The following is a 24,000-nucleotide window of genomic DNA, read 5'->3' as shown; positions in this document are numbered from 1 at the left end:
TTTTGGGATTAAAAAATCGGGGAATTTTGGGAAAAAGAATTGGAATTTTGGGGAAAAAAAACCCCTGGAATTTTGGGATAAAAAATCACGGAATTTTGGGGAAAAAGAGACGAATTTTGGGAAAAAAATCCCCGGAATTTTAGGGAAAAAAAATCCTGGAATTTTGGGATAAAAAGATTCGGAATTTTGGGGAAAAAAGGGCCAAAATTTTGGGCTTTTTCTTCTCCCAAGGGAATTTTTTTCCCCATTTTTTTCCTCTTTTTTATGGGAATTCTGGTGCTTTTTTCCAATTTTTTTCCTCTTTTTTTTTTTTTTTGGGAATTCTGGTGATTTTTTCCCTTTTTTTTTCCCACTTTTTTGGGGGAATTCCAGTGGTTTTTTCCTGTGTTTTTTCCCACTTTTTTGGGGGGAATTCCAGTGGGTTTTTTCCCATTTTTTTCCTCTTTTTTGGGAATTTTGGTGATTTTTCCCAATTTTTCCCCCCCCCTTTTTTTTTTTTTTAAAATTTTTTTTTTTTTTTTTTTTTAATTCCAGTGGGTTTTCCCAGTTTTTTTCCACCAATTTTTTGGGAATTCTGATTTTTTTTTTTCTGTACTTTTCCCCTTTTTCTTTTGGGAATTCTGGGGCTTTTTTTCCCATTTTTTCCTCTTTTATTTTTTGGGAATTCCGGTGGTTTTTCCCATTTTTTTCCACTTTTTTGGGGGGAAATTCCAATGATTTTCCCCCCCTTTTTTTTTTTCTTTTATTTTACCCCAAAAAACCCCAAAATCTCCAAGTTTGATCCCAAAATTCCCAGATTTTTTCAGGAATTTTTTGAATTTAGATCCAAAAATTCCGCGACTTTTCCCAGATCCCAAATCCAACAGGAAATTCCAGGAAATTGAGAGAATTCCCAAAAAAATCCCCAAATTCCCATTTTTCACAGGAATTTTGGAATTTTGACCCCAAAAACCCCCCAAATCCAGGAAAAAATCTGGGAATTTCAGGCTCAAAACCTTCAGAATTCCAGGGAAAATCTGGGAATTTTTTTGGGAATTTTTATGGAAATTTTGGGGGATTTTTTTTTGGAAATTTTTTTTGGAATTTTGATGGGAATTTTTTTGGAATTTTGGGGGAATTTTTTGGGGATTTCTTTGGGAATTTTGATGGAAATTTTTGGGAATTTTGATGGATTTTTTTTTAAATTTTGATGTCAATTTTGGGGGATTTTTTTGGGAATTTCAAGGAAATTTGGGGGGAAGTTTTTGGGAATTTTTTTCAATTTTTTTTTAATTCTGATGGAAATTTTTGGGAATTTTTGGGGATTTTTGAGGAATTTTTTGGGGAATTTTTTGGAAATTTTTGGGGAATTTTGATGGAAATTTTTGGGGAATTTTGATGGAAATTTTTTGGGAATTCCAATGGAAAATTTTGAGAATTTTTTGGGGGCAATTTTTTGTGAATTTTGATGGAAATTTTGGGGAATTTTTTTTCGAATTTTTGGAGAATTCTTTGGAAATTTTTTGCGAATTTTTTGGGAATTTTTTGGGAATTCCGATAGAAATTTCGGGATTTTTTTTTTTTTAATTTTGGGGGAATTTTTTGGGAATTTTTTTGGGAATTTTGGGGGAATTTTTTGGGAATTTTTGGGGGGGAATTTCAGTAGACACAAAGATCTGGGAATTTCATTTCGTAGACGGGGATGGAGCTCTGGGGGGGGATTGGGGGGATTTGGGGATTTTGGGGGTTTTGGGGATTTTGGGGGATTTGGGGACCCAAAACGGCCCCGACGGCGCCGGACGGACTCGGGGGGGGCCTGGGGGGAAAAATGGGAACCGTCACCATAAAAACTGGGATTGTTGGGTGGGAAAAACGGGGGGGAAAATGGGGAAAAATGGGGAAAAAATGGGAATTTGGGATGGGGAAAAACAGGGAAAAATGGGATTTGGGATGGGGAAATGAGGAAAAAATGGGAATTTGGGGGTTGGGATGGGGAAAATGGGATTTCAGAAAATCTGGAGAAATGGGAAATTGGGATGGGAAAAATGGGGATTTGGGGATTGGGAATGGGAAAAATGGAAGTGGGAATGGGAAATTGGGGATTTGGGGTGGGGAAAGTGGGAAAAATGGAGATTTGGGAATGGGAAAATGGGGTTTGGGAATAGGAAAAATGGGAATTCGGGGGTTTGGGGTGGGGAAAATGGGATTTGGGAAAAATGGGGGAAATGGGAAATTGGGAATGGGGAAAGTGGGAAAAATGGAGATTTGGGAATGGGAAAATGAGGATTTGGGGTGGGGAAAAATGTGGAAAAATGGGATTGGGGAAAATGGGGATTTGAGATAAATGGGAATTTGGGGTGGGAAAAATGGGATTGGGATTGGGGGAAAATGGGGAAAAATTGGGATGGGAAATGGGGGAAAACGGGGTTTGGGAATGGGAAAAATGAGGAAAATGGGAAATTTGGAATGGAAAAAAATAGGGGAAAATGGGGTTTGGGAATCGGAATTTGGGGTTTGGGATGGGGAAAATGGGATTTCGGAAAATCTGGAAAAATGGGAAATTGGGATGGGGAAAAAAATGGGGATTTGGGGTGGGAAAAATGGGAAGGAAACAGGGATTTGGGGCAGGAAAAATGGGAATTTGGGATGGGAAAAGGGGATTCCCAGCCCCTCCACCCCCCACCCGGGAGCTGCTCCTGATCCCGGCCCCAAAGATCCCAAATCCCAAATTCCCAAACTCCCATTCCTAAATTCCCATCCCAAATCCCAAACCCCTGATCCAAAATCCTTGAATTCCTGGGACTGAATTCCCAGATTCCCATCGACATTCCCAAATTCCCGATCCCCAATTCCCGTTGTCCTTCTTGAATTCCCCGAATTCCCCACCCCAAGTTCCCGAATTCCCAAATTCCCGAATTCCTGTTGCCACTCCCGAATTCCCATCCCCAATCCTGAATTCCCAATCCCAAATTCCCGTTCCCAAATCCCAGCCTTGGATCCCAAATTCCCATTTCCCAATCCCAAATCCCGGCTCATTCCCAAATTCCTGTTTCCCAATTCCCGTCCCCAAATCCCAGGTTCTCATTTCCAAATTCCTGATCCCAAATTCCCAAATTCTCACATTCCTGTTCCCCATCCCAAATTTCCCAAATTCCTGTCCTCGTTCCCAAATTCCCGGTGCCATTCCTGATCCCGAATTCCTGATTCTGAATTCCCAAATTCCCAAATTCCCATTGTCATTCCCAAATTTCCATCCCAAATTCCATTTCCCAAATTCCCATTCCCAAGTCCCGTCCTCCAATCCCAAATTCCCAAATTAATTCTCAAATTCCTGTTCCCTGATCCCAAATCCCCATTCCTGAATTCCCATTCTCAAATCCCAGCCTCCAATCCAAAATTCCCAAATTCCTGTTCCCGAATTCCCAAATTCCTGTTCAAATTTCCATTCCCAATCCCAAATCCCTCCTCTCATTCCCAAATTCCCGTCCCCATTTTTAAATCCCCATTCCCATTCCTGAATTCCCATTCTCAAATTCCTGTCTCCAATCCCAAATTCCCAAATTCTCAATCCCAAATTCCCAAACCCAAATTCCCAAATTCCTCTTTCCATTCCCAAATTCCCATTCCCAATCCCAAGTCCCGTCCTCCAATCCCAAATTCCCAAATTCCCCTTGTCATTCCCAAATCTCCATTCCCCAATCCCAAATCCCTGAATTCTCATTCCCCAGTTCCCATTCCCACATTCCCGATCCCAAATCTCATTCCCAAATTCCCGAATTCCCATCCTCCATCCTGAATTCCCGTCGTCATTCCTAAATTCCCAAATTCCCAAATTCCCATTTCTGTCATTCCCATATTCCCAAATTCCCGGTGCCATTCCTGATCCCAAATTCCTAATCCTGAATTCCCGATCCCGAATCCCCAAATTCCCAATCCCAAATCTGGGCTCATTCCCAAATTCCCAAATTCCCAAATTCCATTTCTCAAATTCCCAAATTCCCGTCCCCATTCCCAAATTCTCTTTCCCAAATTCCTATTCCCGAATTCCCAAATTCCCAATATCAAATTCCCGAATTCCCAAATTCCCAAATTCCCGTTCTCATTCCCGAATTTCCATTCCCAAATTCCCATTCCCAATCCCAAATCCCATCCTCCAATCCCAAATTCCCATTCCCTAAGTCCCAAATTCCCAAATTCCCATCCCCAATCCCAAATTCCCAAATTCCCATTCCCAAGTCCCATCCTGTAATCCCAAATTCCCGAATTCTCAATCCCAAATTCCCAAATTCCCGATCCCAAATCCCCATTCCCAAATTCTCTTTCCCAAATTCCTATTCCCGAATTCCCAAATTCCCGAATTCCCAAATTCCCGTTCTCATTCCCGGATTTCTGTTCCCAAATTCCCAATCCCAAATCTCAAATCCCATCCTCCATTCCCAAATTCCCAAATCCCCATTCCCAAATCCCCATTCCCAAATCCCCATTCCCAAATTCCCAAATTCCTGAATTCCCTTTCCCAAATTTCCATTTGCAAATTCCCGAATTCCCAAATTCCCATTCCCAAATCCCATCCTCCAATCCCTGATTCCCATTCCCAGATTCCCAAATTTTCAATCCCAAATTCCCAAATTCCTGTCCTCATTCCCAAATCCCATCCTCCAATCCCAAATTCCCATTCCCTAATTCCCAAATTCCCGAATCCCCGTTCCCAAATTCCCAAACTCAAATTCCCAAATTCCCAAATTCCCAATATCAAATTCCCGAATCTCCAAATTCCCGAATAATCGCGGAATTCCCGGTGTCCCTCACCGGATGGTGATCTCGAAGATCTGGTTCAGTTTGCTCTGCAGCAGCGACGCCTGCGGGAAAAACGGGAATTCTCATCCCAGAAAAAACCGGGAATTCTCATCCCAGAAAAAAAATGGGAATTTTCATCCCAGTGAAAAAAGTGGGAATTCTCATTCCAGGGAAAAACAGGAATTTTCATTCCAGGAAAAAAAAAAAGAAAAGGGAATTTTCATCCCAGGGGGAAAAAACAGGGAATTCTCATCCCCCCAAAAAAATGGGAATTCTCATCCCAGAAAAACGGGGAATTCTCATCTCAGGGAAAAACCAGGAATTCTCATCCCAGGGGAGAAAACGGGAATTCTCATCTCAGGGGAGAAAATGGGAATTCTCATCCCAAAAAAAAATGGGAATTCTCATCCCAGAAAAAAAATGGGAATTCTCATCCCAGTGGGAAAAACCAGGAATTCTCATCCCAGAAAAACTGGGAATTCTCATCCCAAAAAACCCAGGAATTTTCATCCCAGAAAAAAACTGGGAATTCTCATCCCAGTGGGAAAAACTGGGAATTCTCATTCCAGAAAAAAACCAGGAATTCTCATCCCAGGGGGGAAAAATGGGAATTCTCATCCCAGAGGGAAAAAATGCTTTTTTGGGGCATTTTTAGGGCATTTTTAGGGCATTTTTGGGGAATTTTGGGGCTTTTGGGACTTGTTTTTTGGGGGGGACTTTTTGAGCTCCCCCAGAACTCCCGGAATTCCCAAATTCCCGGTGAATTTTTGGGAATTCTCCCCCTCAACCCACAGTGGGCACCGACCTCCTCCAATGGAACTTTTCGAGGGCATTTTTGGGGCATTTTTGGGGCATTTTTGGGGCATTTTTGGTGCTGTTTGGGTCTTGTGGGTTTGTGGGATTTTTGGGGACATTTTTTGGGGACATTTTTTGGCCTTTTTGGGGCCTTTTGAGGCTTTTTGGTTTGGTGTTTTTGGGGCTTTTTGAGGGTTTTGGGGCTTTTTTCTTTCTGGGTCATTTTGGGGCTTTTTAGGATTTTTGCTTTTGGGGCCGTTTTTGTTTTTTTGTCTTTTTGGGACATTTTGGGTCCATTTTGGGGCTTTGGGCTCTTGGCCATTTTGGGGCTTTTTTTGGGTTTTTGGGGCATTTTTGGGCCATTTTTGGGCCATTTTTGGGCCATTTTTGGGCCATTTTTGGGGCATTTTTTGGGGTTTTTTTTTGGGCATTTTTAGGGCTTTTTTGGGGCATTTTTGGGGCATCTTTGGGACTTTTTTTGGTTTTTTGGAGTTTTTTTGGGCTTTTTGGGACTTATTTTTTGGGGGTTTTTTGGGGGGACTTTTTGTGCTCCCCCAGAACTCCCAGAATTCCAGAATTCCCAGTGAATTTTTGGAAATTCTCACCCTCAACCCACAGTGGGCACCGACCTTGAATGGAACTTTTTGGGGGCATTTTTAGGCCTTTTTTGGTACCTTTTTGGGGCTTTTTTGGGGCTTTTGGGGCTTGTTTTTTGGGGGGTTTTTGGGGGGTTCTTTGCAGTTTTTTCTGCTTTTTGAGACTTTTGGAGGCTTTTTGGGGCTTTGGGCCTTTTGGGGACTTTTCTTGGGACTTTTTTGGGAATTTTTTGGGGGGGCTTTTTGCTGCTTTTTTGGGACTTTTTGGAACCTTTTTTTTTTTGCTTTTTGGGGTTTTTCCTTTGGCTTTTTGGGGCCTTTTTGGGGCTTTCTGGTCTGGTGGTTTTGGGACTTTTTGGGGCATTTGGGGACTTGTTTTTTGGGGGGTTTTATTGGGGTTTTTTTTGACTTTTTGGGACTTTTTGAGGTTTTTTGGGGCTTTGGGCTCTTGGGCATTTTGGAGACTTTTTTTAGGACTTTTTTGGGAGGGGGGTTGTGCATTTTGGGCCTTTTTTTCATTTTTGGCTTTTTGGGGCCTTTTGATCTGGTGGGTTTGGGGACTTTTTTGGGGGGTTTTGGGCCATTTCGGGGCTTTGGGCTCTTGGGGCATTTTGGGACTTTTTGGGCTTTTTGGGGTTTTTTTGGGCTTTTTGGGACTTGTTTTTTGGGGTTTTTTGGGGGGACTTTTTGTGCACCCCCGGAACTCCCGGAATTCCCAAATTCCCGGTGAATTTTTTGGGATTTTTTGGGAATGCTCACCCTGGCCCCGCAGTGGGCGGCGATTTCCTCGAATGGCGCCTTCTGGAATTTCTGCACAACCTGACGGCGCCGCTCGCGCTCCTGCTCCTCCACCGCCACGCTGTCCACTGCAGGGGGAAAAACAGGGAAAAATCCGGGAAAATCTGGGAATTCCAAAGGGAAAAATCCTGGGATTTAAGAGGGAAAATCCCAGAATTCCAGAGGAAAAAAAATCCCAGGATTGCAGTGGGAAAAAATCCTGGAATTTTAGAGGGAAAAATCCCAGAATTTCAGAGAGAAAATTCCCAGGATTTCAGAGGGAAAAATCCCAGAATTCCAGAGGGAAAAAACCCTGGAATTTCAGAGGGAAAAAATCCCAGAATTCCAGAGGAAAAAACCCTGGAATTTCAGAGGGAAAATTCCAGAATCTAAGAGGGAAAATTCCTGGAATTTCAGAGGGAAAATTCCCGGAATCGCAGAGGGAAAATCTCAGGAATTTTAGAGGGAAAAATCCTGGAATTTTAGAGGGAAAATTCCCAGAATTTCAGAGGAAAAAAATCCCAGAATTTCAGAGGGAAAATCCCAGAATTTCAGAGGGATAATCTGGGATTTAAGAGGGAAAATTCCTGGAATTCTATAGGGAAAAAAATCTCAGAATTTCAGAGGGAAAATTCTGGGAATTCCAGGAGTTTCTGCTCCTCCACCACCACGCTGTCCACTGAAGGGGGAAAAACAGGGAAAAATCCGGGAAAATCTGGGAATTCCAAAGGGAAAAATCCCGGGATTTAAGAGGGAAAATCCCGGAATTCCAGAGGGAAAAATCCTGGAAAATTCATAGGGAAAAATCCCAGAATTTGAGAGGGAAAAATCCTGGAATTTCAGAGGGAAGAAAATCCTGGAATTCCAGTGGGAAAAATCGCGGAATTTCAGAGAAAAAAATCGTGGAATTCCAGAGGGAAAATTCCAGGAATTTCAGAGGGAAAAAATCCTGGAATTTAAGAGGGAAAATTCCAGAATTTCACAGGGAAAATTCCCGGAATCGCAGAGGGAAAATCTCAGGAATTTTAGAGGGAAAAATCCTGGAATTTTAGAGGGAAAATTCCCAGAATTTCAGAGGGAAAAAATCCCAGAATTTCAGAGGGAAAATTCCAGAATTTCAGAGGGAAAATCTGGGATTTCAGAGGGAAAATTCCTGGAATTCTATAGGGAAAAAAATCTCAGAATTTCAGAGGGAAAATTCTGGGAATTCCAGGAGTTTCTGCTCCTCCACAGCCACGCTGTCCACTGCGGGGGAAAAACAGGGAAAAATCCTGGAAAATCTGGGAATTCCAAAGGGAAAAATCCTGGGATTTAAGAGGGAAAATCCCAGAATTCCAGAGGGAAAAATCCTGGGATTTTAGAGGAAAAAAATCACGGAATTTCAGGAGTTTCTGCTCCTCCGCCACCACGCTGTCCACTGAAGGGTTAAAAACAGGGAAAAATCTGGAATTCTACAGGGAAAATCTGGGAATTTCAGAGGAAAAATCCTGGAATTCTATAGGGAAAAAAATCTGGGAATTTCAGAGGAAAAAAATCCTGGGATTTCAGAGGGAAAAAATTGCGGAATTTCAGGAGTTTCTGCTCCTCCACCACCACACTGTCCACTGCAGGGGGAAAAACAGGGGAAAATCCGGGAAAATCTGGGAATTCCAAAAGGAAAAATCCTGGGATTTAAGAGGGAAAATCCCAGAATTCCAGAGGGAAAAATCCTGGGATTTTAGAGGAAAAAAATCACGGAATTTCAGGAGTTTCTGCTCCTCCGCCACCACGCTGTCCACTGAAGGGTTAAAAACAGGGAAAAATCTGGAATTCTACAGGGAAAATCTGGGAATTTCAGAGGAAAAATCCTGGAATTCCAGAGGGAAAAATCCCAGAATTCCAAAGGGAAAAAATGTGGGAATTTCAGAGGGAAAATCCCAGAATTTCAGAGAGAAAATTCCTGGAATTTCAGAGGGAAAATTCCTGGAATTTTAGAGGGAAAAATCCCGGAATTTCAGAGGGAAAATTCTGGGAATTTTAGAGAAAAAATCCCGAAATTTCAGAGGGAAAATCTCAGGAATTCCAGGAGTTTCTGCTCCTCCACTGCCACGCTGTCCACTAAAGGGTTAAAAACAGGGAAAAATCCTGGAAAATCTGGGCATTCCAAAGGGAAAAATTCTGGGATTTAAGAGGGAAAATCCCAGAATTCCAGAGGAAAAAAACCCAGGATTGCAGTGGGAAAAAAATCCTGGAATTTTAGAGGGAAAAATCCCAGAATTTTAGAGGGAAAAAACCCTGGAATTTCAGAGGGAAAAATCCCAGAATTCCAGAGGGAAAAAACCCTGGAATTTCAGAGGGAAAATTCCAGAATTTAAGAGGGAAAATTCCTGGAATTTCAGAGGGAAAATCCCAGAATTCCAGAGGGAAAAATACTGGAATTCCATAGCGAAAAAATCTGGGAATTCCAGAGGGAAAATCTGGGAATTTCTTCTCTGGGCTCTCCCAGCCTTTTCCCCCATTCCCAGAATTCCCAAAATTCCCCAAATTCCTGGAATTCTTTCCTCACCGATGGCTTTTTTCAGCGTCTCGTAGGTGATTTCCTCGGCCGGGGCCCTCTGGAAACAGGAAAGGGAAAAATGGGATGAAATCTTCCCCAAAAAATCCAAAAATTCCCAAAAAAATCCCCTCAAATTCCCCAAAATCCCAAATTCCCCAAAATTCCCAGAATTTGGCGCCTGTTCCCTCTTGGGGCTGTTCCGTGAATTCCCCAAAATCCCAAAGAATTCCCAAAAAAATCCCCCAAAGCCCCAAAAATTCCCAGAATTCTCCAAAGATCCCCCCCCAAATCCTTTAAAAATTCCCAAAAAATCCCCCAAAATTCCCAGAAAAATCCCCAGAAATTGCCAAAAAAATCCCCCCCAAAAATATCCCAAAAAATTCCTGAAAAAATCCAAAAAAATCCCCAAATTTAAAAAAAAAATTTCCCCCAAATCTCAAAGAATTAAAAAAAAAAAAAATCCCCAAAATCCCGAAGAATTCCCCCAAAAACTCCCCAAAATTCCCCCCAAATCCCCAAAATTACCCAAAATCCCTCAAATTCCTGGAATTTCCCAAAATTCCCCAGAATCCCAAAAAATCCCCCAAATTCCCTCAAAATTTCCCAAAACCCCCCCTAAAATCCCCCAAATTCCCGCAAAATCCCATAATTTCCCCCAAAATCTCAGAAAATCCCAAAGAATTTCCAAAAAAATCCCCCAAAAAATCCCCAAAAATTCCAAAAAATTCCCCCAAATCCCAAAAAAATTCCCCCAAGAATTCCCCCAAAATCTCGAAGAATTCCCCCCCAAAATCCCCTAAAATCCAAAAGAATTCCCCAAAAATTAAAAAAAAAATTCCCCCCCCCAATCCATTTAAAATCCCCAAAAAATCCCCAAAAATTCCCAGAAAAATCCCGAGAAATTGCCAAAAAGTCCCTCAAAAATCCCCAAAAAAATCTCAAAAATCCCCCCAAAAAATCCAAAAACATCCCCAAAATCTCAAAAAAAACCCCAAAGAACTCCCCCCAAAATTCCCCCCAAAATCCCAAAGAATTCACAATAAAATCCCAACAAATTCCCAAAAAAACCCCCAAAAATCCCAAAAAATTCCCCCAACTCCCCAAAATCCCAAAAAATCCCCACGAATTCCCCCAAAATTCCAAATAATTCCCAAAAAAACCCTGAAAAAAATCCCCAAAAATCCAAAAAAATCCCCAAAAATCCCCCTAAAATCCCCCAAAATTCCCCCAAAATTCCAAATAATTCCCCACCCAAAACATCCCAAAGAATTCCTAAAAAAATCCCCCCAAATCCCAAGTAATTCCCCAAAATTTCCCAAAAAATCCCCAAAAATCCCCCACCCCCAAATCCCAAAGAATTCACAAAATAATCCCCCAAAATCCCAAGAATTCCTGAAAAAAATCCCAACAAATTCCCAAAAAAACCCCCAAAAAATCCCCAAAATTCCCCAAAAAATCCCAAAATCCCAAAAAATCCCCACGAATTCCCCCAAAATTCCAAATAATTCCCAAAAATCCCAAAAAAAAACCCCTAAAATCCCAAAAAAATCCCCCCAAAATCCCCAAAAATTCCCCCAAAATTCCAAATAACTCCCCAAAACATCCCAAAGAATTCATAAAAATATCCTCCCTGAAATCCCAAATAATTCCCCAAAATTTCCCAAAAAATCCCCAAAAATCCCCCACCCCCAAATCCCAAAGAATTCACAAAATAATCCCCCAAATCCCAAGAATTCCTGAAAAAAATCCCAAGAAATTCCCAAAAAAACTCCCAAAAAATCCCCAAAATTCCCCAAAAAATCCCAAAATCCCAAAAAATCCCCACGAATTCCCCCAAAATTCCAAATAATTCCCAAAAATCCCAAAAAAACCACCCCTAAAATCCCAAAAAATCCCCCCAAAATCCCCAAAAATCCCCCACCCCCAAATCCCAAAGAATTCACAAAATAATCCCCCAAAATCCCAAGAATTCCTGAAAAAAATCCCAACAAATTCCCAAAAAAACCCCTCAAAAAATTCCCAAAAAAATCCCTTTAAAAATCTCCAAAAAATCCCTCAAAACTCCCCCAAAAAACCCTCAAATAATCCCTCAAAAATTCCTAAAAATTCCAAAAAAATTCCCCTAAAAATCCTTTAAAAAATCCTCCAAAATCCCCCAAAAAATCCTTCAAAAAATCCCAAAAAAATCCCTCAAAAAAATCCTTAAAAAATCCCCTCAAAATTCCCCAGAAATTCCCCCAAAACATCCCTCAAAAATCCTTCAAAAATCCCCCCCAAAATTCCCCCAAATCCCCAAAATCCCAAAAAAATGCCCCAAAATTTGGATTTTTCCCACCTGTTCCCTCTCGGGGCTGTTGCGGGACTCGACCTCGACCTGCAGGGAAACGGTTTCCCCGATGGATTTTCTCTTGGACAGTCGTTCCTCGTCTGAAATCACAGAAAAAAACAAATTTTCTGGGGCAGGAATTCCCAAAAAAATCCAGGCAGAATTCCCAAAAAATTCTGGGAGGGAATTGCTAAAAAATCCCCAAAAAATTCCCTAAAAAATCCCTGAAAAATCAAAAAAAAATCCCTAAAAAAAATCCATAAAAAATCCCTGAAAAATCCCCAAAAAATCCCTAAAAAAATCCCTAAAAAATCCCCCCCAAAATCCTCCAAAAAATCCCCAAAAAATCTCCAAGAAATCCCCCAAAATCCTTGAAATGAAGCCCCAAAATCACAAAGAATTCCCACCAAAAGCGAAAAAAAACCCCACTAAAAATTCTCTAAAAATCCCCAAAAAATCCCCAAATTCCCCTAAAAATCCCCTAAAAAATCCTTTAAAAAAACGTAAAAAATCTCCTAAAAATCCCTGCAAAATCCCCAAAAACTGGCAAAAGCCTCCCCAAAAAATTCCCAAAAAATCCCAACAAAAATCCCCAAAAATCCCCAGAAGCCCCAAATCCTGAAAAAATCCCAAATTTTCCCAAAAATCCCCAAATTTCCCCCAAATCTCCCCATAACTGAGGGGAGTGTAGGGGAGGCTGAGCAAAGATATCCTGACAAAACCCCCAAAAATCCTCCAAAAATTCCCTAAAAAATTCCCCAAAAAATCCCCAAAAATCCCCAAAAAAATCCCCCAAAAATCCTCAAAAAATCCCCCAAAAATTCCCCCCAAAGCCTCCAAAAATCCCTAAAAAATCCACCAAAAATCCCCAAAAAATCCCCCCAAAAAATCCCTAAAAATTCCCTGAAACAAAGCCCTGAAATTCACAAAGAATTCCCACGAAAAGCCAAAAAAATCCCCTAAAAATCCCTAAAAAATCCCCAAAATCCCTCCAAAAAAATCCCCAAAACCCCCAAAAATCCTTCAAAAAAAATCTCTCGATGAATCCCAAAAAATCCCTCAAAAATCCCTTAAAAAATCCCTAAAAAATCCCTAAAAAATCTCTCAAAAAATCCCCAAAAATCCCTAAAAAACCTTAAAAAATCCATAAAAGTCCCCCCCAAAAATCCCAAAAAATCCCCAAAAATCCCCAAAACCCCCAAATCCCCAAAAAATCCCAAATTTTCCCAAAAATTCCAAAATTTCCCTCAAATCTCCCCATAACTGAGGGGAGTGTAGGGGAGGTTGAGCAAAGATATCCTGACAAAACCCCCCAAAAAATCCCCCAAAAATTCCCCCCAAAAATTCCCTAAAAAATCCAAAAAAATCCCCCAAAAATCCCCCAAAAAATCCCCCCAAAATTCCCCCCAAAGCCTCCAAAAAATCCCTAAAAAATCCTCCAAAAATCCCCAAAAACTTCATTAAAAATCTCTGAAATGAAGCCCCAAATTCACAAAGAATTACCATGAAAAACCAAAAAAATCCCCTAAAAATCCCTAAAAAATTCTGTAAATCTCCAAAAATCCCCCCAAAAAAATCCCTAAAAATTCTAAAAAAATTCCCAAATCCCCCAAAAAGCCCCCAAACCTCCCAAATTGGCCCAAAAAATAAAAAAAACCCCTAAAAAATCTCTGAAATGAAGCTCCGAAATTCACAAAGAATTCCCATGAAAAGCCAAAAAATCCCTAAAAAATCCCCAAAAAATCCCCAAAAATCACCTAAAACCCCCAAAACCCCAAAAGTCCCCCAAATCCCCCAAATTTTCAGAAAAATCCCCAAAATCTCCCGAAATAACAAAGAATTCCCACCAAAAGCCAAAAAAATCCTCCAGAAATCCCCTAAAAATCCTCCAGAAATCCCCTAAAAAAACCCCAAAAAAATCCCCCAAAATCCCCTAAAAATCCCCCAAAAATGGCAAAAAAACCCCAAAATCCCCCAAATTCCCCAAAAAAATCCCCTAAATTTCCCTAAAAAATCCCAAGTATCTACTAAAATCCCCTAAAAAATCCCCTAAAATCCCCTTAAAAATCCCTAAAAAACCCCAAAAATCACCCCCAAAAATTCCAAAAAATCCCCAAAAATCCCAAAAATTCCCCAAAAAAATCCCAAATTTTCCCAAAAATCCCAAAATTTCCCCCAAATCTGACCATAACTGAGGGGAGTGTAGGGGAGGTTGAGGCGCTCGGTGCTGTAGCCGCCGCTGCCGAGGGCGTCGCTGATCCGGCCCGCGGAGAACAACAGCTCCGGAATCAGCTCAGGGAGGGGCTCCAGCCTGACAGAAATTGGGGAAAATTTAGGATTTTTTGGGAAATTTATTAGAAATTTTTTGGAAAATTTTTGGGAATTTTTTGGGGATTTTTTGGGATTTTTTGGGGGATTTTTTTGGGGATTTTTTTGGGATTTTTTGGCAATTTCGGGAGATTTTTCTGCGAATTTTTGGGGGTATTTTTTGTAATTTTTGGAGGCATTTTTAAAGGATTTTTGGGATGATTTTTGAGAGGATTTTTGGTGATTTTTTTTGGGATTTTTAAAGGTTTTTTTAGGGGATTTTTAGGGGATATTTTGGGGGGATTTGTCCCGAGGGCGTCGCTGATCTGCCCCTGGGTCAGGGAGGGGCTCCAGCCTGACAAAACATGGGGGAAAAAATCCCAAAATTTAGGGGATTTTTTGGGATTTTTTGGGGATTTTTTTGGGATTTTTTTGGGATTTTTTTGGGATTTTTGGGGGATTTTTTGGGGATTTTTTGGGGATTTTTTGGGGATTTTTTGGGGGATTTTTCAGGGATTTTTCGGCAATTTCGGGAGATTTTTCTGCAAATTTTGGGGGATTTTTGGGGGGATTTTTTTTGACATTTTAAAAGGTTTTTTGGGGGTTATTTTTGGGAGAATTTTTTGGGGATTTTTGGGGGGAATTTTTTTGGAAATTTTTTAGGGATTTTGGGGGGAATTTTTTTGGAAATTTTTGGAGGGAATTTTTTTGGATTTTGGGGAAATATTTTGAAAAATTTTGGGGATTTTGGGGGGAATTTTTACAAAATTTTGGGGGTTTTTTGTTTGTTTTTTTGGGGAATTTTTGGGACATTTTGGAGAATTTGGGGGAAATTTTGGGGGGATTTTTTTTTATTTTGGGGGAATTTCTTGGGATTTTTAGGGGATTTTTGGAGGGAATTTTGGGGGGATTTTTTGGGGAAAATTTGGGGGGATTTTTAAGGGGAATTTTTGGGGATTTTTTTGGGAATTTTTTTAGGGATTTTGGGGGGTGGATTTTTTTGGATTGTGGAGAAATATTTTGAAAAATTTTGGGGATTTTGGGGGGAATTTTTACAAAATTTTGGGGTTTTTTTTGTTTGTTTGTTTTTTGGGGATTTTGGGGGGAATTTGGGGGAATTTTTTGGGATTTTTTTTAAGTTTTTAAGGAATTTTTGGGGGATTTATTTTTGATTTTGGGGAAATATTTTGGAAAATTTTGGGGAATTTGGGGGGAATTTTGTAGGGATTTTTCTTTTTTTTGGAGGGGAATTTTGGGGGTTTTTTTGAGGATTTTTTTTGGGAATTTTTGGGGGACTTTTTTGGGGAATTTTTTTAGGGATTTTGGGGGGAATTTTTTAGGGATTTTTTGGGGGGATTTTTTTTTTGATTTTGGGGAAATATTTTGGAAAAATTTGAGGAATTTGGGGGAATTTTTTCATTATTATTATTTTGGAACAATTTTTAGGGTTTTTTTTTATTTTGGGGGAAATTTTGAGGGGATTTTTTGGGGGAATTTTGGGGGAATTTTTTGGGGAATTTTTGGGGGGATTTTTGGGGATTTTTGGGAAATATTCTGGAATATTTTGGGGAATTTGGGGGGGATTTTTTTTATTATTATTTTGAGGGAATTTCTTGAGATTTTTTTTTTAATTTGGGGGAATTTCTTGGGACTTTTATTTATTTTGGGGATTTTTTTTATTTTATTTTGGGGAATTTTTTATTTTATTTCGGGAAGTTTTTTTTTTAATTTGGGGGAATTTTTTTTTTTTTTATTTCGGGGGAATTTTTTGGAGAATTTTTTTTTTCATTTTGGGGGAATATTTTTTTTTATTTTTTGGGATTTTTTGGGGGAAAATTTGGGAATTCTCACCGGGGGTTGTCCCCAAAAGCCTCTTCAGGCAGCAGAAAAGGCGCCTCCTTCTGTCGGGCCTCGATCACCTGGAGGGGAGAGAAAAACATGGAAAAAGTGGAAAAAGAGCAGCTGGAAAAACCCCAAATCCCCAAAAAAATCCCTTAAATTCATTAAAAAATCCAAATCCTAAAAACCCCCCTGAAAATCCTAAAAAAACCCCTGAAAATCCTAAAAAAAAAAAAAAAATCAAAATCCTAAAAAAACCCCAATAAAGGTCCAGGAACAGCCCCAGCTCCAAAAATCCCCAAAAAATCCCAATAAAACCTTCCCGAATGACCCAAAACCACCAGAAATTTGGGATTTTTGGGGGGATTTTTTGGGATTTTGGGGTTTTTGGGGTTTCCTGACCTCCTGGACGTGTTGGATGAATTTGGGGACCCCAATGAGGGTCCAGGAATGTCCTGAGCTCCAAAAAACCCCAAAAAATCCCAATAAATCCCAATAAAACCTTCCCAGAACTCCCGAAATTTGGGGATTTTTTGGGGGATTTTTTGGGGGATTTTTTGGGAGTTTTTTTTGGGATTTTGGGGTTTTTGGGGTTTCTCGACCTCCTGGACGTGCTGGATGAATTTGGGGACCCCGAGGAGGGTCCAGGAACGTCCTGAGCTCCAAAAATCCCCAAAAAATCCCAAAAAATCCCCAAAAAATCCCAATAAATCCTTCCCAAATGACCCAAAACCAACAGAAATTTGGGATTTTTGGGGGGATTTTTTGGGATTTTGGGGTTTTTGGGATTTCTTGACCTCCTGGACGTGTTGGATGAATTTGGGGATCCCAATGAGGGTCCAGGAACGTCCTGAGCTCCAAAAAACCCCAAAAACCCCAAAAAAATCCAAATAAATCCTTCCCGAATGACCCAAAACCAACAGAAATTTGGGATTTTTGGGGGGATTTTTTGGGATTTTGGGGTTTTTGGGGTTTCTCGACCTCCTGGATGTGCTGGATGAATTTGGGGACCCCAATGAGGGTCCAGGAACGTCCTGAGCTCCAAAAAACCCCCAAAAAATCCCAAAAAATTCCAAAAAATCCCAAAAAATCCTTCGCGAACTCCTAAAAACTCCCAGATTTTTTTTGGAATTTTGGGGATTTTTGGGGATTTTTTTTGGGATTTTGGGGTTTCTTGACCTCCTGGACGTGTTGGATGAATTTGGGGACCCCAATGAGGGTCCAGGAACATCCTGAGCTCCAAAAAAACCCAATAAAACCCAAAAAATCCTTCCTGAACTCCTAAAAACTCCCAGAAATTTGGGATTTTTTGGGGGATTTTTGGGATTTTTTGGGGTTTTTGGGGTTTCCTGACCTCCTGGACGTGCTGGACGAGCCCTGGGACCCCAATGAGGGTCCAGGAATGTCCTGAGCTCCAAAAAACCCTAAAAAATCCCAAAAAATCCTTTGCGAACTCCTAAAAACTCCCAGAAATTTGGGATTTTTGGGGGGATTTTTTGGGGATTTTTTGGGATTTTGGGGTTTTTGGGGTTTCTCGACCTCCTGGACGTGCTGGATGAATTTGGGGACCCCAATGAGGGTCCAGGAACATCCTGAGCTCCAAAAAACCCAATAAAACCCAAAAAATCCTTCCTGAACTCCTAAAAACTCCCAGAAATTTGGGATTTTTGGGGGGATTTTTGGGATTTTTGGGGGTTTTTGGGGTTTCTCGACCTCCTGGACGTGCTGGATGAATCTGGGGACCCCAATGAGGGTCCAGGAATGTCCTGAGCTCCAAAAAACCCCCAAAAAATCCAAAAAAATCCCAAAAAATCCTTCGCTAACTCCTAAAAACTCCCAGATTTTTTGGGGAATTTTGGGGATTTTTGGGGATTTTTTTTGGGATTTTGGGGTTTCTTGACCTCCTGGACGTGCTGGATGAGCCCTGGGACCCCGAGGAGGGTCCAGGAACGTCCTGAGCTCCAAAAAACCCCAAAAAACCCCCAAAAAATCCCCAAAAAATCCTTCGCCATCTCCTAAAAACTCCCAGAAATTTGGGATTTTTTGGGGTTTTTTGGGATTTTGGGGTTTTTGGGGTTTCTTGACCTCCTGGACGTGCTGGATGAATCTGGGGACCCCAATGAGGGTCCAGGAACGTCCTGAGCTCCAAAAAACCCCCAAAAAATCCAAAAAAATCCAAAAAAATCCCAATAAAACCTTCCCAGAACTCCCAAATTTTGGAGATTTTTTGAGGGATTTTTTGGGATTTTGGGGTTTTTGGGGTTTCTCGACCTCCTGGACATGCTGGATGAATTTGGGGACCCCAATGAGGGTCCAGGAACATCCTGAGCTCCAAAAAAACCCAATAAAACCCAAAAAATCCTTCCTGAACTCCTAAAAACTCCCAGAAATTTGGGATTTTTTGGGGGATTTTTGGGATTTTTTGGGGTTTTTGGGGTTTCCTGACCTCCTGGACGTGCTGGACGAGCCCTGGGACCCCAATGAGGGTCCAGGAATGTCCTGAGCTCCAAAAAACCCCAAAAAATCCCAAAAATCCTTTGCGAACTCCTAAAAACTCCCAGAAATTTGGGATTTTTGGGGGGATTTTTTGGGGATTTTTTGGGATTTTGGGGTTTTTGGGGTTTCTCGACCTCCTGGACGTGCTGGATGAATCTGGGGACCCCAATGAGGGTCCAGGAATGTCCTGAGCTCCAAAAAACCCCCAAAAAATCCCCAAAAAATCCTTCGCTAACTCCTAAAAACTCCCAGATTTTTTGGGGAATTTTGGGGATTTTTGGGGATTTTTTTTGGGATTTTGGGGTTTCCCGACCTCCTGGACGTGCTGGACGAGCCCTGGGACACCGAGGAGGGTCCAGGAACGTCCTGAGCTCCAAAAAACCCCAAAAAATCCCAAAAAATCCTTCGCGAACTCCTAAAAACTCCCAGAAATTTGGGATTTTTGGGGGATTTTTTTTTGGGATTTTGGGGTTTTTGGGGTTTCTTGACCTCCTGGACGTGCTGGATGAATTTGGGGATCCCAATGAGGGTCCAGGAACGTCCTGAGCTCCAAAAATCCCCAAAAAATCCCAAAAAATCCCAATAAATCCCAATAAAACCTTCCCAGAACTCCCAAATTTTGGAGATTTTTTGAGGGATTTTTTTGGGATTTTGGGGTTTTTGGGGTTTCTTGACCTCCTGGACGTGCTGGATGAGCCCTGGGACCCCGAGGAGGGTCCAGGAATACCCTGAGCTCCAAAAAACCCCAAAAAATCCCAAAAAATCCTTCGCGAACTCCTAAAAACTCCCAGAAATTTGGATTTTTTGGGGGATTTTTTTGGGGTTTTTGGGAATTTTGGGGTTTTTGGGATTTCTCGATGTCCTGGACGTGCTGGACGAGCCCTGGGACCCCGAGGAGGGTCCCCAGCAGGGCCATGAAGGCGCCTCCCAAACCCCAAAAAAACCCCCAAAAATCCCCAAAAAATCCCAATAAAACCTTCCCGGAGCTCCCAAATTTTGGGGATTTTTTTGGGATTTTTTTGATTTTTAGGATTTCTCGACCTCCTGGACGTGCTGGATGAGTCTGGGCACGTCAATCAGAGTCCAGGAACGCCCTGAGCTCCAAACCCCAACAAAAACCCCAAAAAAGCCCAAAAAAACCCAAAAAATCCTTCCCGAACTCCCAAAAACTCCCAGATTTTTTGGGGGTTTTTGGGAATTTTTGGGATTTTGGGGTTTCCCGACCTCCTGGACGTGCTGGACGAGCCCTGGGACCCCGAGGAGGGTCCCCAGCAGGGCCATGAAGGCGCCCCCCAGGGCCAGCAGGGAGCAGCGGTTTTGGGGCGGCAGCGACGGCTCCTCCCGGCCTTGGGCCAAATCCTGAAAAATATAAAATAAAAAAAGGCAAAATTAAGGCTGGAATTTATGAGATTTGTCCCAAAAAAATTGAGGGATTTGGGGAAAAAGTTGAGGGATTTTTTTTAAAAAAAATTAAAATTCCCAAAACTCCCCAAAATCCCACAAATTTTCATACTTGGAGCGTCAGGATGAGGTGCAGCAGGTCAACGATGACGTCGTCGTTGGCCAATCCCAAATCCGTCTACAAAATCCCCCAAAACCTCCCAAAAATCCCCAAAATACCCAAATAAATCTCAAAAAAAAATCCCTAAAAATCCCCCCCAAAATCCCAAAAATCCTAAAAATTCCTTTAAAAATCCCAAAAATCCCCCAAAATCCAAAAAAAATCAAAAAAAATCCCCAAATTCCTGAAATTTTAGGAATTCTGTACCTGGAGTGCAAGGATGAGGCACACAAGATCAACAATGACGTCATAGTTGGCCAACTCCAAATTCCCCAAAAATCCCTCAAAAATCCCAAAAAATGCCAAAAAAAATCCCAAAAAAATCCCAAAAAATGCCAAAAAAAAAAATCCCAAAAAATTCCCCAAAAAATTCCAAAATTCCCAAAACTGCTCAAAATTCCCAAATTTCCCACCTGGAGTGCGAGGACGGGGCGCAGGAGGTCGACGATGACATTGTTGTTGGCCAACTCCAAATAGCCCCAAAAATCCGTCAAAAATTCCCCCAAAAATTCCTCAAAAATGCCCAAAAATGCCCAAAAAATGCCCCCAAAAAAATCCCCAAAATTCCTAATAATTCTGGGAATTCCAAGAATTTTGGGAATTCCATACCTGGAGTGCCAGGACGAGGTGCAGGAGGTCGACGATGATGTCACCATCGGGAAACCCAAAATTGCAACAAAACAGCCCCAAAAATACCCCAAAAAATCCCCAAAATTTCCCAAAAAATTCCAAAAAAATCCCCAAAAAATCCCAAAATCCCCCAAATTTTGGAAATTCCCAAATTTTGGTCCCTGCAGGGCCAGGACGAGGTGCAGGAGGTCGACGATGACGTCGTCTTTGTCAACCCTGAAATCCCAACAAAACCACCCAAAAATGCCCCAAAACATCCCCAAAAAATGCCCAAAAAAATCCCAAAAAATTCCAAAAAAATCCCGAAAAATTCCCAAAAATCCCCAAAATTCCCAAATTTCTCACCTGGAGTGCGAGGACGAGGCGCAGGAGGTCGACAATGACATCGTTGTTGGCCAACCCCAAATCCATCTAAAAATCCCCCAAAACCTCCCAAAAATCCCTCAAAAATACCAAAAACATCCCCAAAAAAATCCAAAAAAAATCCAAAAATTCCTAAAATTCCCAAAATTCTGGGAATTCCATACTTGGAATGCAAGGACGAGGCGCAGGAGGTCGACGATGACGTCGTCGTTGGCCAACTGAAATACCCCAAAAAATCCCCCAAAAAATCCCCAAAAAATGCCAAAAAAACCCCCCAAAAATCCCCCAAAAATTGCCAAAAAATCCCAAAAATTCCCAAAATTTCCAAATTTTCCAAATTTTGGTACCTGGAGTGCCAGGACGAGTCTCAGGAGGTCGACGATGACGTCGTCGTTGGCCAACTCCAAATTCCCCCAAAAACCCCAAAAAAATCCCCAAAAAATCCCTAAAAATTCCCAAAAAATCCCAGAAAATTCCAAAAAAATTCCAAAAAAATTCCAAAATTCCCAAAATTCCCAAATTTTGGTACCTGGAGTGCCAGGCCGAGGCGCAGGAGGTCGACGATGACGTTGTCATTGGAAAACCCTGAAATCCCAACAAAACCACCCAAAAATGCCCTCAAAAATCCCCAAAAAATGCCAAAAAATTCCAAAAAAATTCCCAAAAATTCCCAAAATTCTGGGAATTCTGTACCTGGAGTGCCAGGACGAGTCTCAGGAGGTCGACGATGACGTCGTCGTTGGCCAACTCGAGGCTGAGCAGGGCCAGGAGTCGGAAAAGGGCCCGGAAATGTCGGCGGGAATTGGAACCTTCTCGGGCCACCAGGAAAATGTGCCGGAAGAGCTGAGGGCCGTGCTGGGAAAATCAGATTTTTGGGGTGAAAAAATGGGATTTTGGGGAAATTTTGGGGTTTGGGGAGTTTGGGGATTTTTTGGGGAATTTTTTGGGATTTTTTGAGGGTTTTTTAGCAGTTTTTAGGGAATTTTTGGGGTGTTTTTTGAGGGATTTTTTGGAATTTTTTTCATGTTTTTTGAGGATTTTTTTGGTGTTTTTTGGAGATTTTTTTGAGGGATTTTTTGGGGATTTTTTGGGAATTTTTTTGGTGCTTTTTGGGAATTTTTGGAAATTTTTGGGGGATTTTTTGAGGGTTTTTTTGGTGTTTTCTTGAGAAAGTTTTTGGTGGTTTTTGGGGAATTTTTGAAATTTTTAAGGGGGATTTTGGGGATTTTTTTGAATTTATTTTTTTGCTGTTTTTGGTGGATTTTTGGGGGGATTGTTTTGGTGTTTTTTGGGATTTTGGCAGATTTTTTTCGTGTTTTTGTGGATTTTTTTGGGAATTAATTCGGCTTTTTTCAGGATGTTTTGGAAATTTTTAGGGGTTTTTTGGGTCTTTTTAAAAATTTTTAGGGGAATTTTTGAGAATTTTTTTGGGGATTTTTTGAGGATTTTTTTTGGTGTTTTTTTGAGGAAGTTTTTGGTATTTTTGGGGGAATTTTTTTAGATTTTTTTAGTGGGTTTTAGAGATTTTTTTGGAATTTTTGGGGGATTTTTTTGAAATTTTTTTGGTGTTTTTGGGGATTTTTTGTGGTTTGGGGGGGAATTTTTAGGGATTTTTTGGGAATGTGCCGGAAGAGCTGCGGGCCGTGCTGGGAAAATTGGGGTGGAAAAATGGGATTTTGGGAAAATTTGGGGGTTTGGGGAGTTTGGGGATTTTTTGGGATTTTTTTTGGGATTTTTTGAGGTGTTTTTTGGTGGTTTTGGGGATTTTTCAGGGATTTTGGTGGATTTTTTTTTATGTTTTCTGTGGATTTTTTGGGGAATTTTTTCAGCTTTTTCCGGGATCCTTTTTTGGATTTTTTTTTGGTGCTTTTTTGGTGGTTTTAAAAAAAATTTTAGGGGGATTTTGGTGATTATTTGGGATTTTTGGGGGGTTGTTAGGAATTTTTTTGGCTTTTTTGGGGATGTTTTGGGGATTTTGGGGGATTTTTTTGGAATTTTTTGATGTTTTTTTGGGGATTTGGGGGATTTTTTAGGGAATTCTTTGGTGATTTTGGGGGATTTCTTGGAATTTTTTGGTGGGTTTTTTTTGAGGATTTTTGGGAAATTTTTTTCGGTATTTTTTGAGGAATTTTTGGGTGTTTTTTGAGGATTTTTTTGGGAATATTTTTGGTGCTTTTGGGGAATTTTTTGGTGGTTTTTGGGTGTGATTTTTGGGATTTTTGGGAAGTTTTTGGTGGATTTTTTAGGGATTTTTTTTTTGGCTTTTTTGTGGATTTTTTTGGGATTTTGGGGGATTTTTTGGGAATTCTTTGGCATTTTTTGGGGGATTTTTAGGGGGCATTTTGGAAACCTCAAAATTGGGGAAAATTCTGAATTTTTGGGGATTTTTCCAGACCTTTTTCATGAAAACAGAATCCTGGCGGGAACATTTCTCCACCTTCAGCTTCAGCGCCGACACGTCGCCCGTGGAGCTGCAGAAAAAACACAAAAAAATGGGAAAAAATTCAGAAAAAATTAAAAAAAAAATCAGGAAAATTCAGGAATTTTGAGTTCTGGATGGGAAAAAATTCAGGAAAAATCCCCCCAAAAAAATTTAGGAAAAATAATTTTAAAAACCATAAAAAAACCAGGAGAAATTCCAGGAAAAATAAAGAAAATAAATTTAGGAAAAATTAAAAAAAAAAAAAAAATCCAGGGAATAAATTTAGAAAATCCAGCAAAAAAAAAAATTTCAAAAAAATTCCAAAAAAAAATCCAAAAAAAATTCCCCCAAAAAATCTCAAAGAAATTCCAAAAAAATTCCAAAAAACCAAAAAAATTTCAAAAAAATTCCCCAAAATTTTCCAAAAAGTACCCAAAAAAATCTCAAAAAAATTCCAAAAAATGTGAAAAAAATTTAAAAAAAATTCCAAAAAAACAAAAAAAAAATTTAAAAAATTCCCCAAAAATTTCCAAAAAGTTCCCAAAAAATCTCAAAGAAATTCCAAAAAAAAATTCT

At 40.5% G+C, this 24,000-nt stretch overlaps 1 protein-coding gene across 1 annotated transcript in view; it reads right to left on the bottom strand.

Moving 5' to 3' along the window:
* Positions 1–1,638: 1,638 nt before the first annotated feature.
* Positions 1,639–24,000, bottom strand: part of EFR3B (EFR3 homolog B) — a gene marked incomplete at its 3' end in the record, with an annotated part of 82,576 nt that continues 60,214 nt past the window's right edge. Inside the window, exons 14-25 of the mRNA XM_083857663.1 lie at positions 23,248–23,473; positions 21,696–21,857; positions 21,167–21,220; positions 20,985–21,050; positions 20,423–20,476; positions 19,962–20,027; positions 19,673–19,807; positions 11,816–12,019; positions 9,490–9,538; positions 6,927–7,033; positions 4,789–4,838; positions 1,639–1,795 (exon numbers count right to left, since the gene is read on the bottom strand). Of these exons, the coding sequence (XP_083713789.1) occupies positions 1,639–1,795; positions 4,789–4,838; positions 6,927–7,033; positions 9,490–9,538; positions 11,816–12,019; positions 19,673–19,807; positions 19,962–20,027; positions 20,423–20,476; positions 20,985–21,050; positions 21,167–21,220; positions 21,696–21,857; positions 23,248–23,473 (1,330 nt within the window). The remainder of the gene's footprint in view (positions 1,796–4,788; positions 4,839–6,926; positions 7,034–9,489; positions 9,539–11,815; positions 12,020–19,672; positions 19,808–19,961; positions 20,028–20,422; positions 20,477–20,984; positions 21,051–21,166; positions 21,221–21,695; positions 21,858–23,247; positions 23,474–24,000) is intronic.

This window comes from Zosterops lateralis, assembly GCF_965231275.1.
Source record: "Zosterops lateralis genome assembly, chromosome: 3".
In the NCBI taxonomy this organism is placed as follows: domain Eukaryota; kingdom Metazoa; phylum Chordata; class Aves; order Passeriformes; family Zosteropidae; genus Zosterops; species Zosterops lateralis.
Note: the sequence above shows the minus strand (reverse complement) of the source record. Positions and strands in the feature narration are given on the sequence as shown.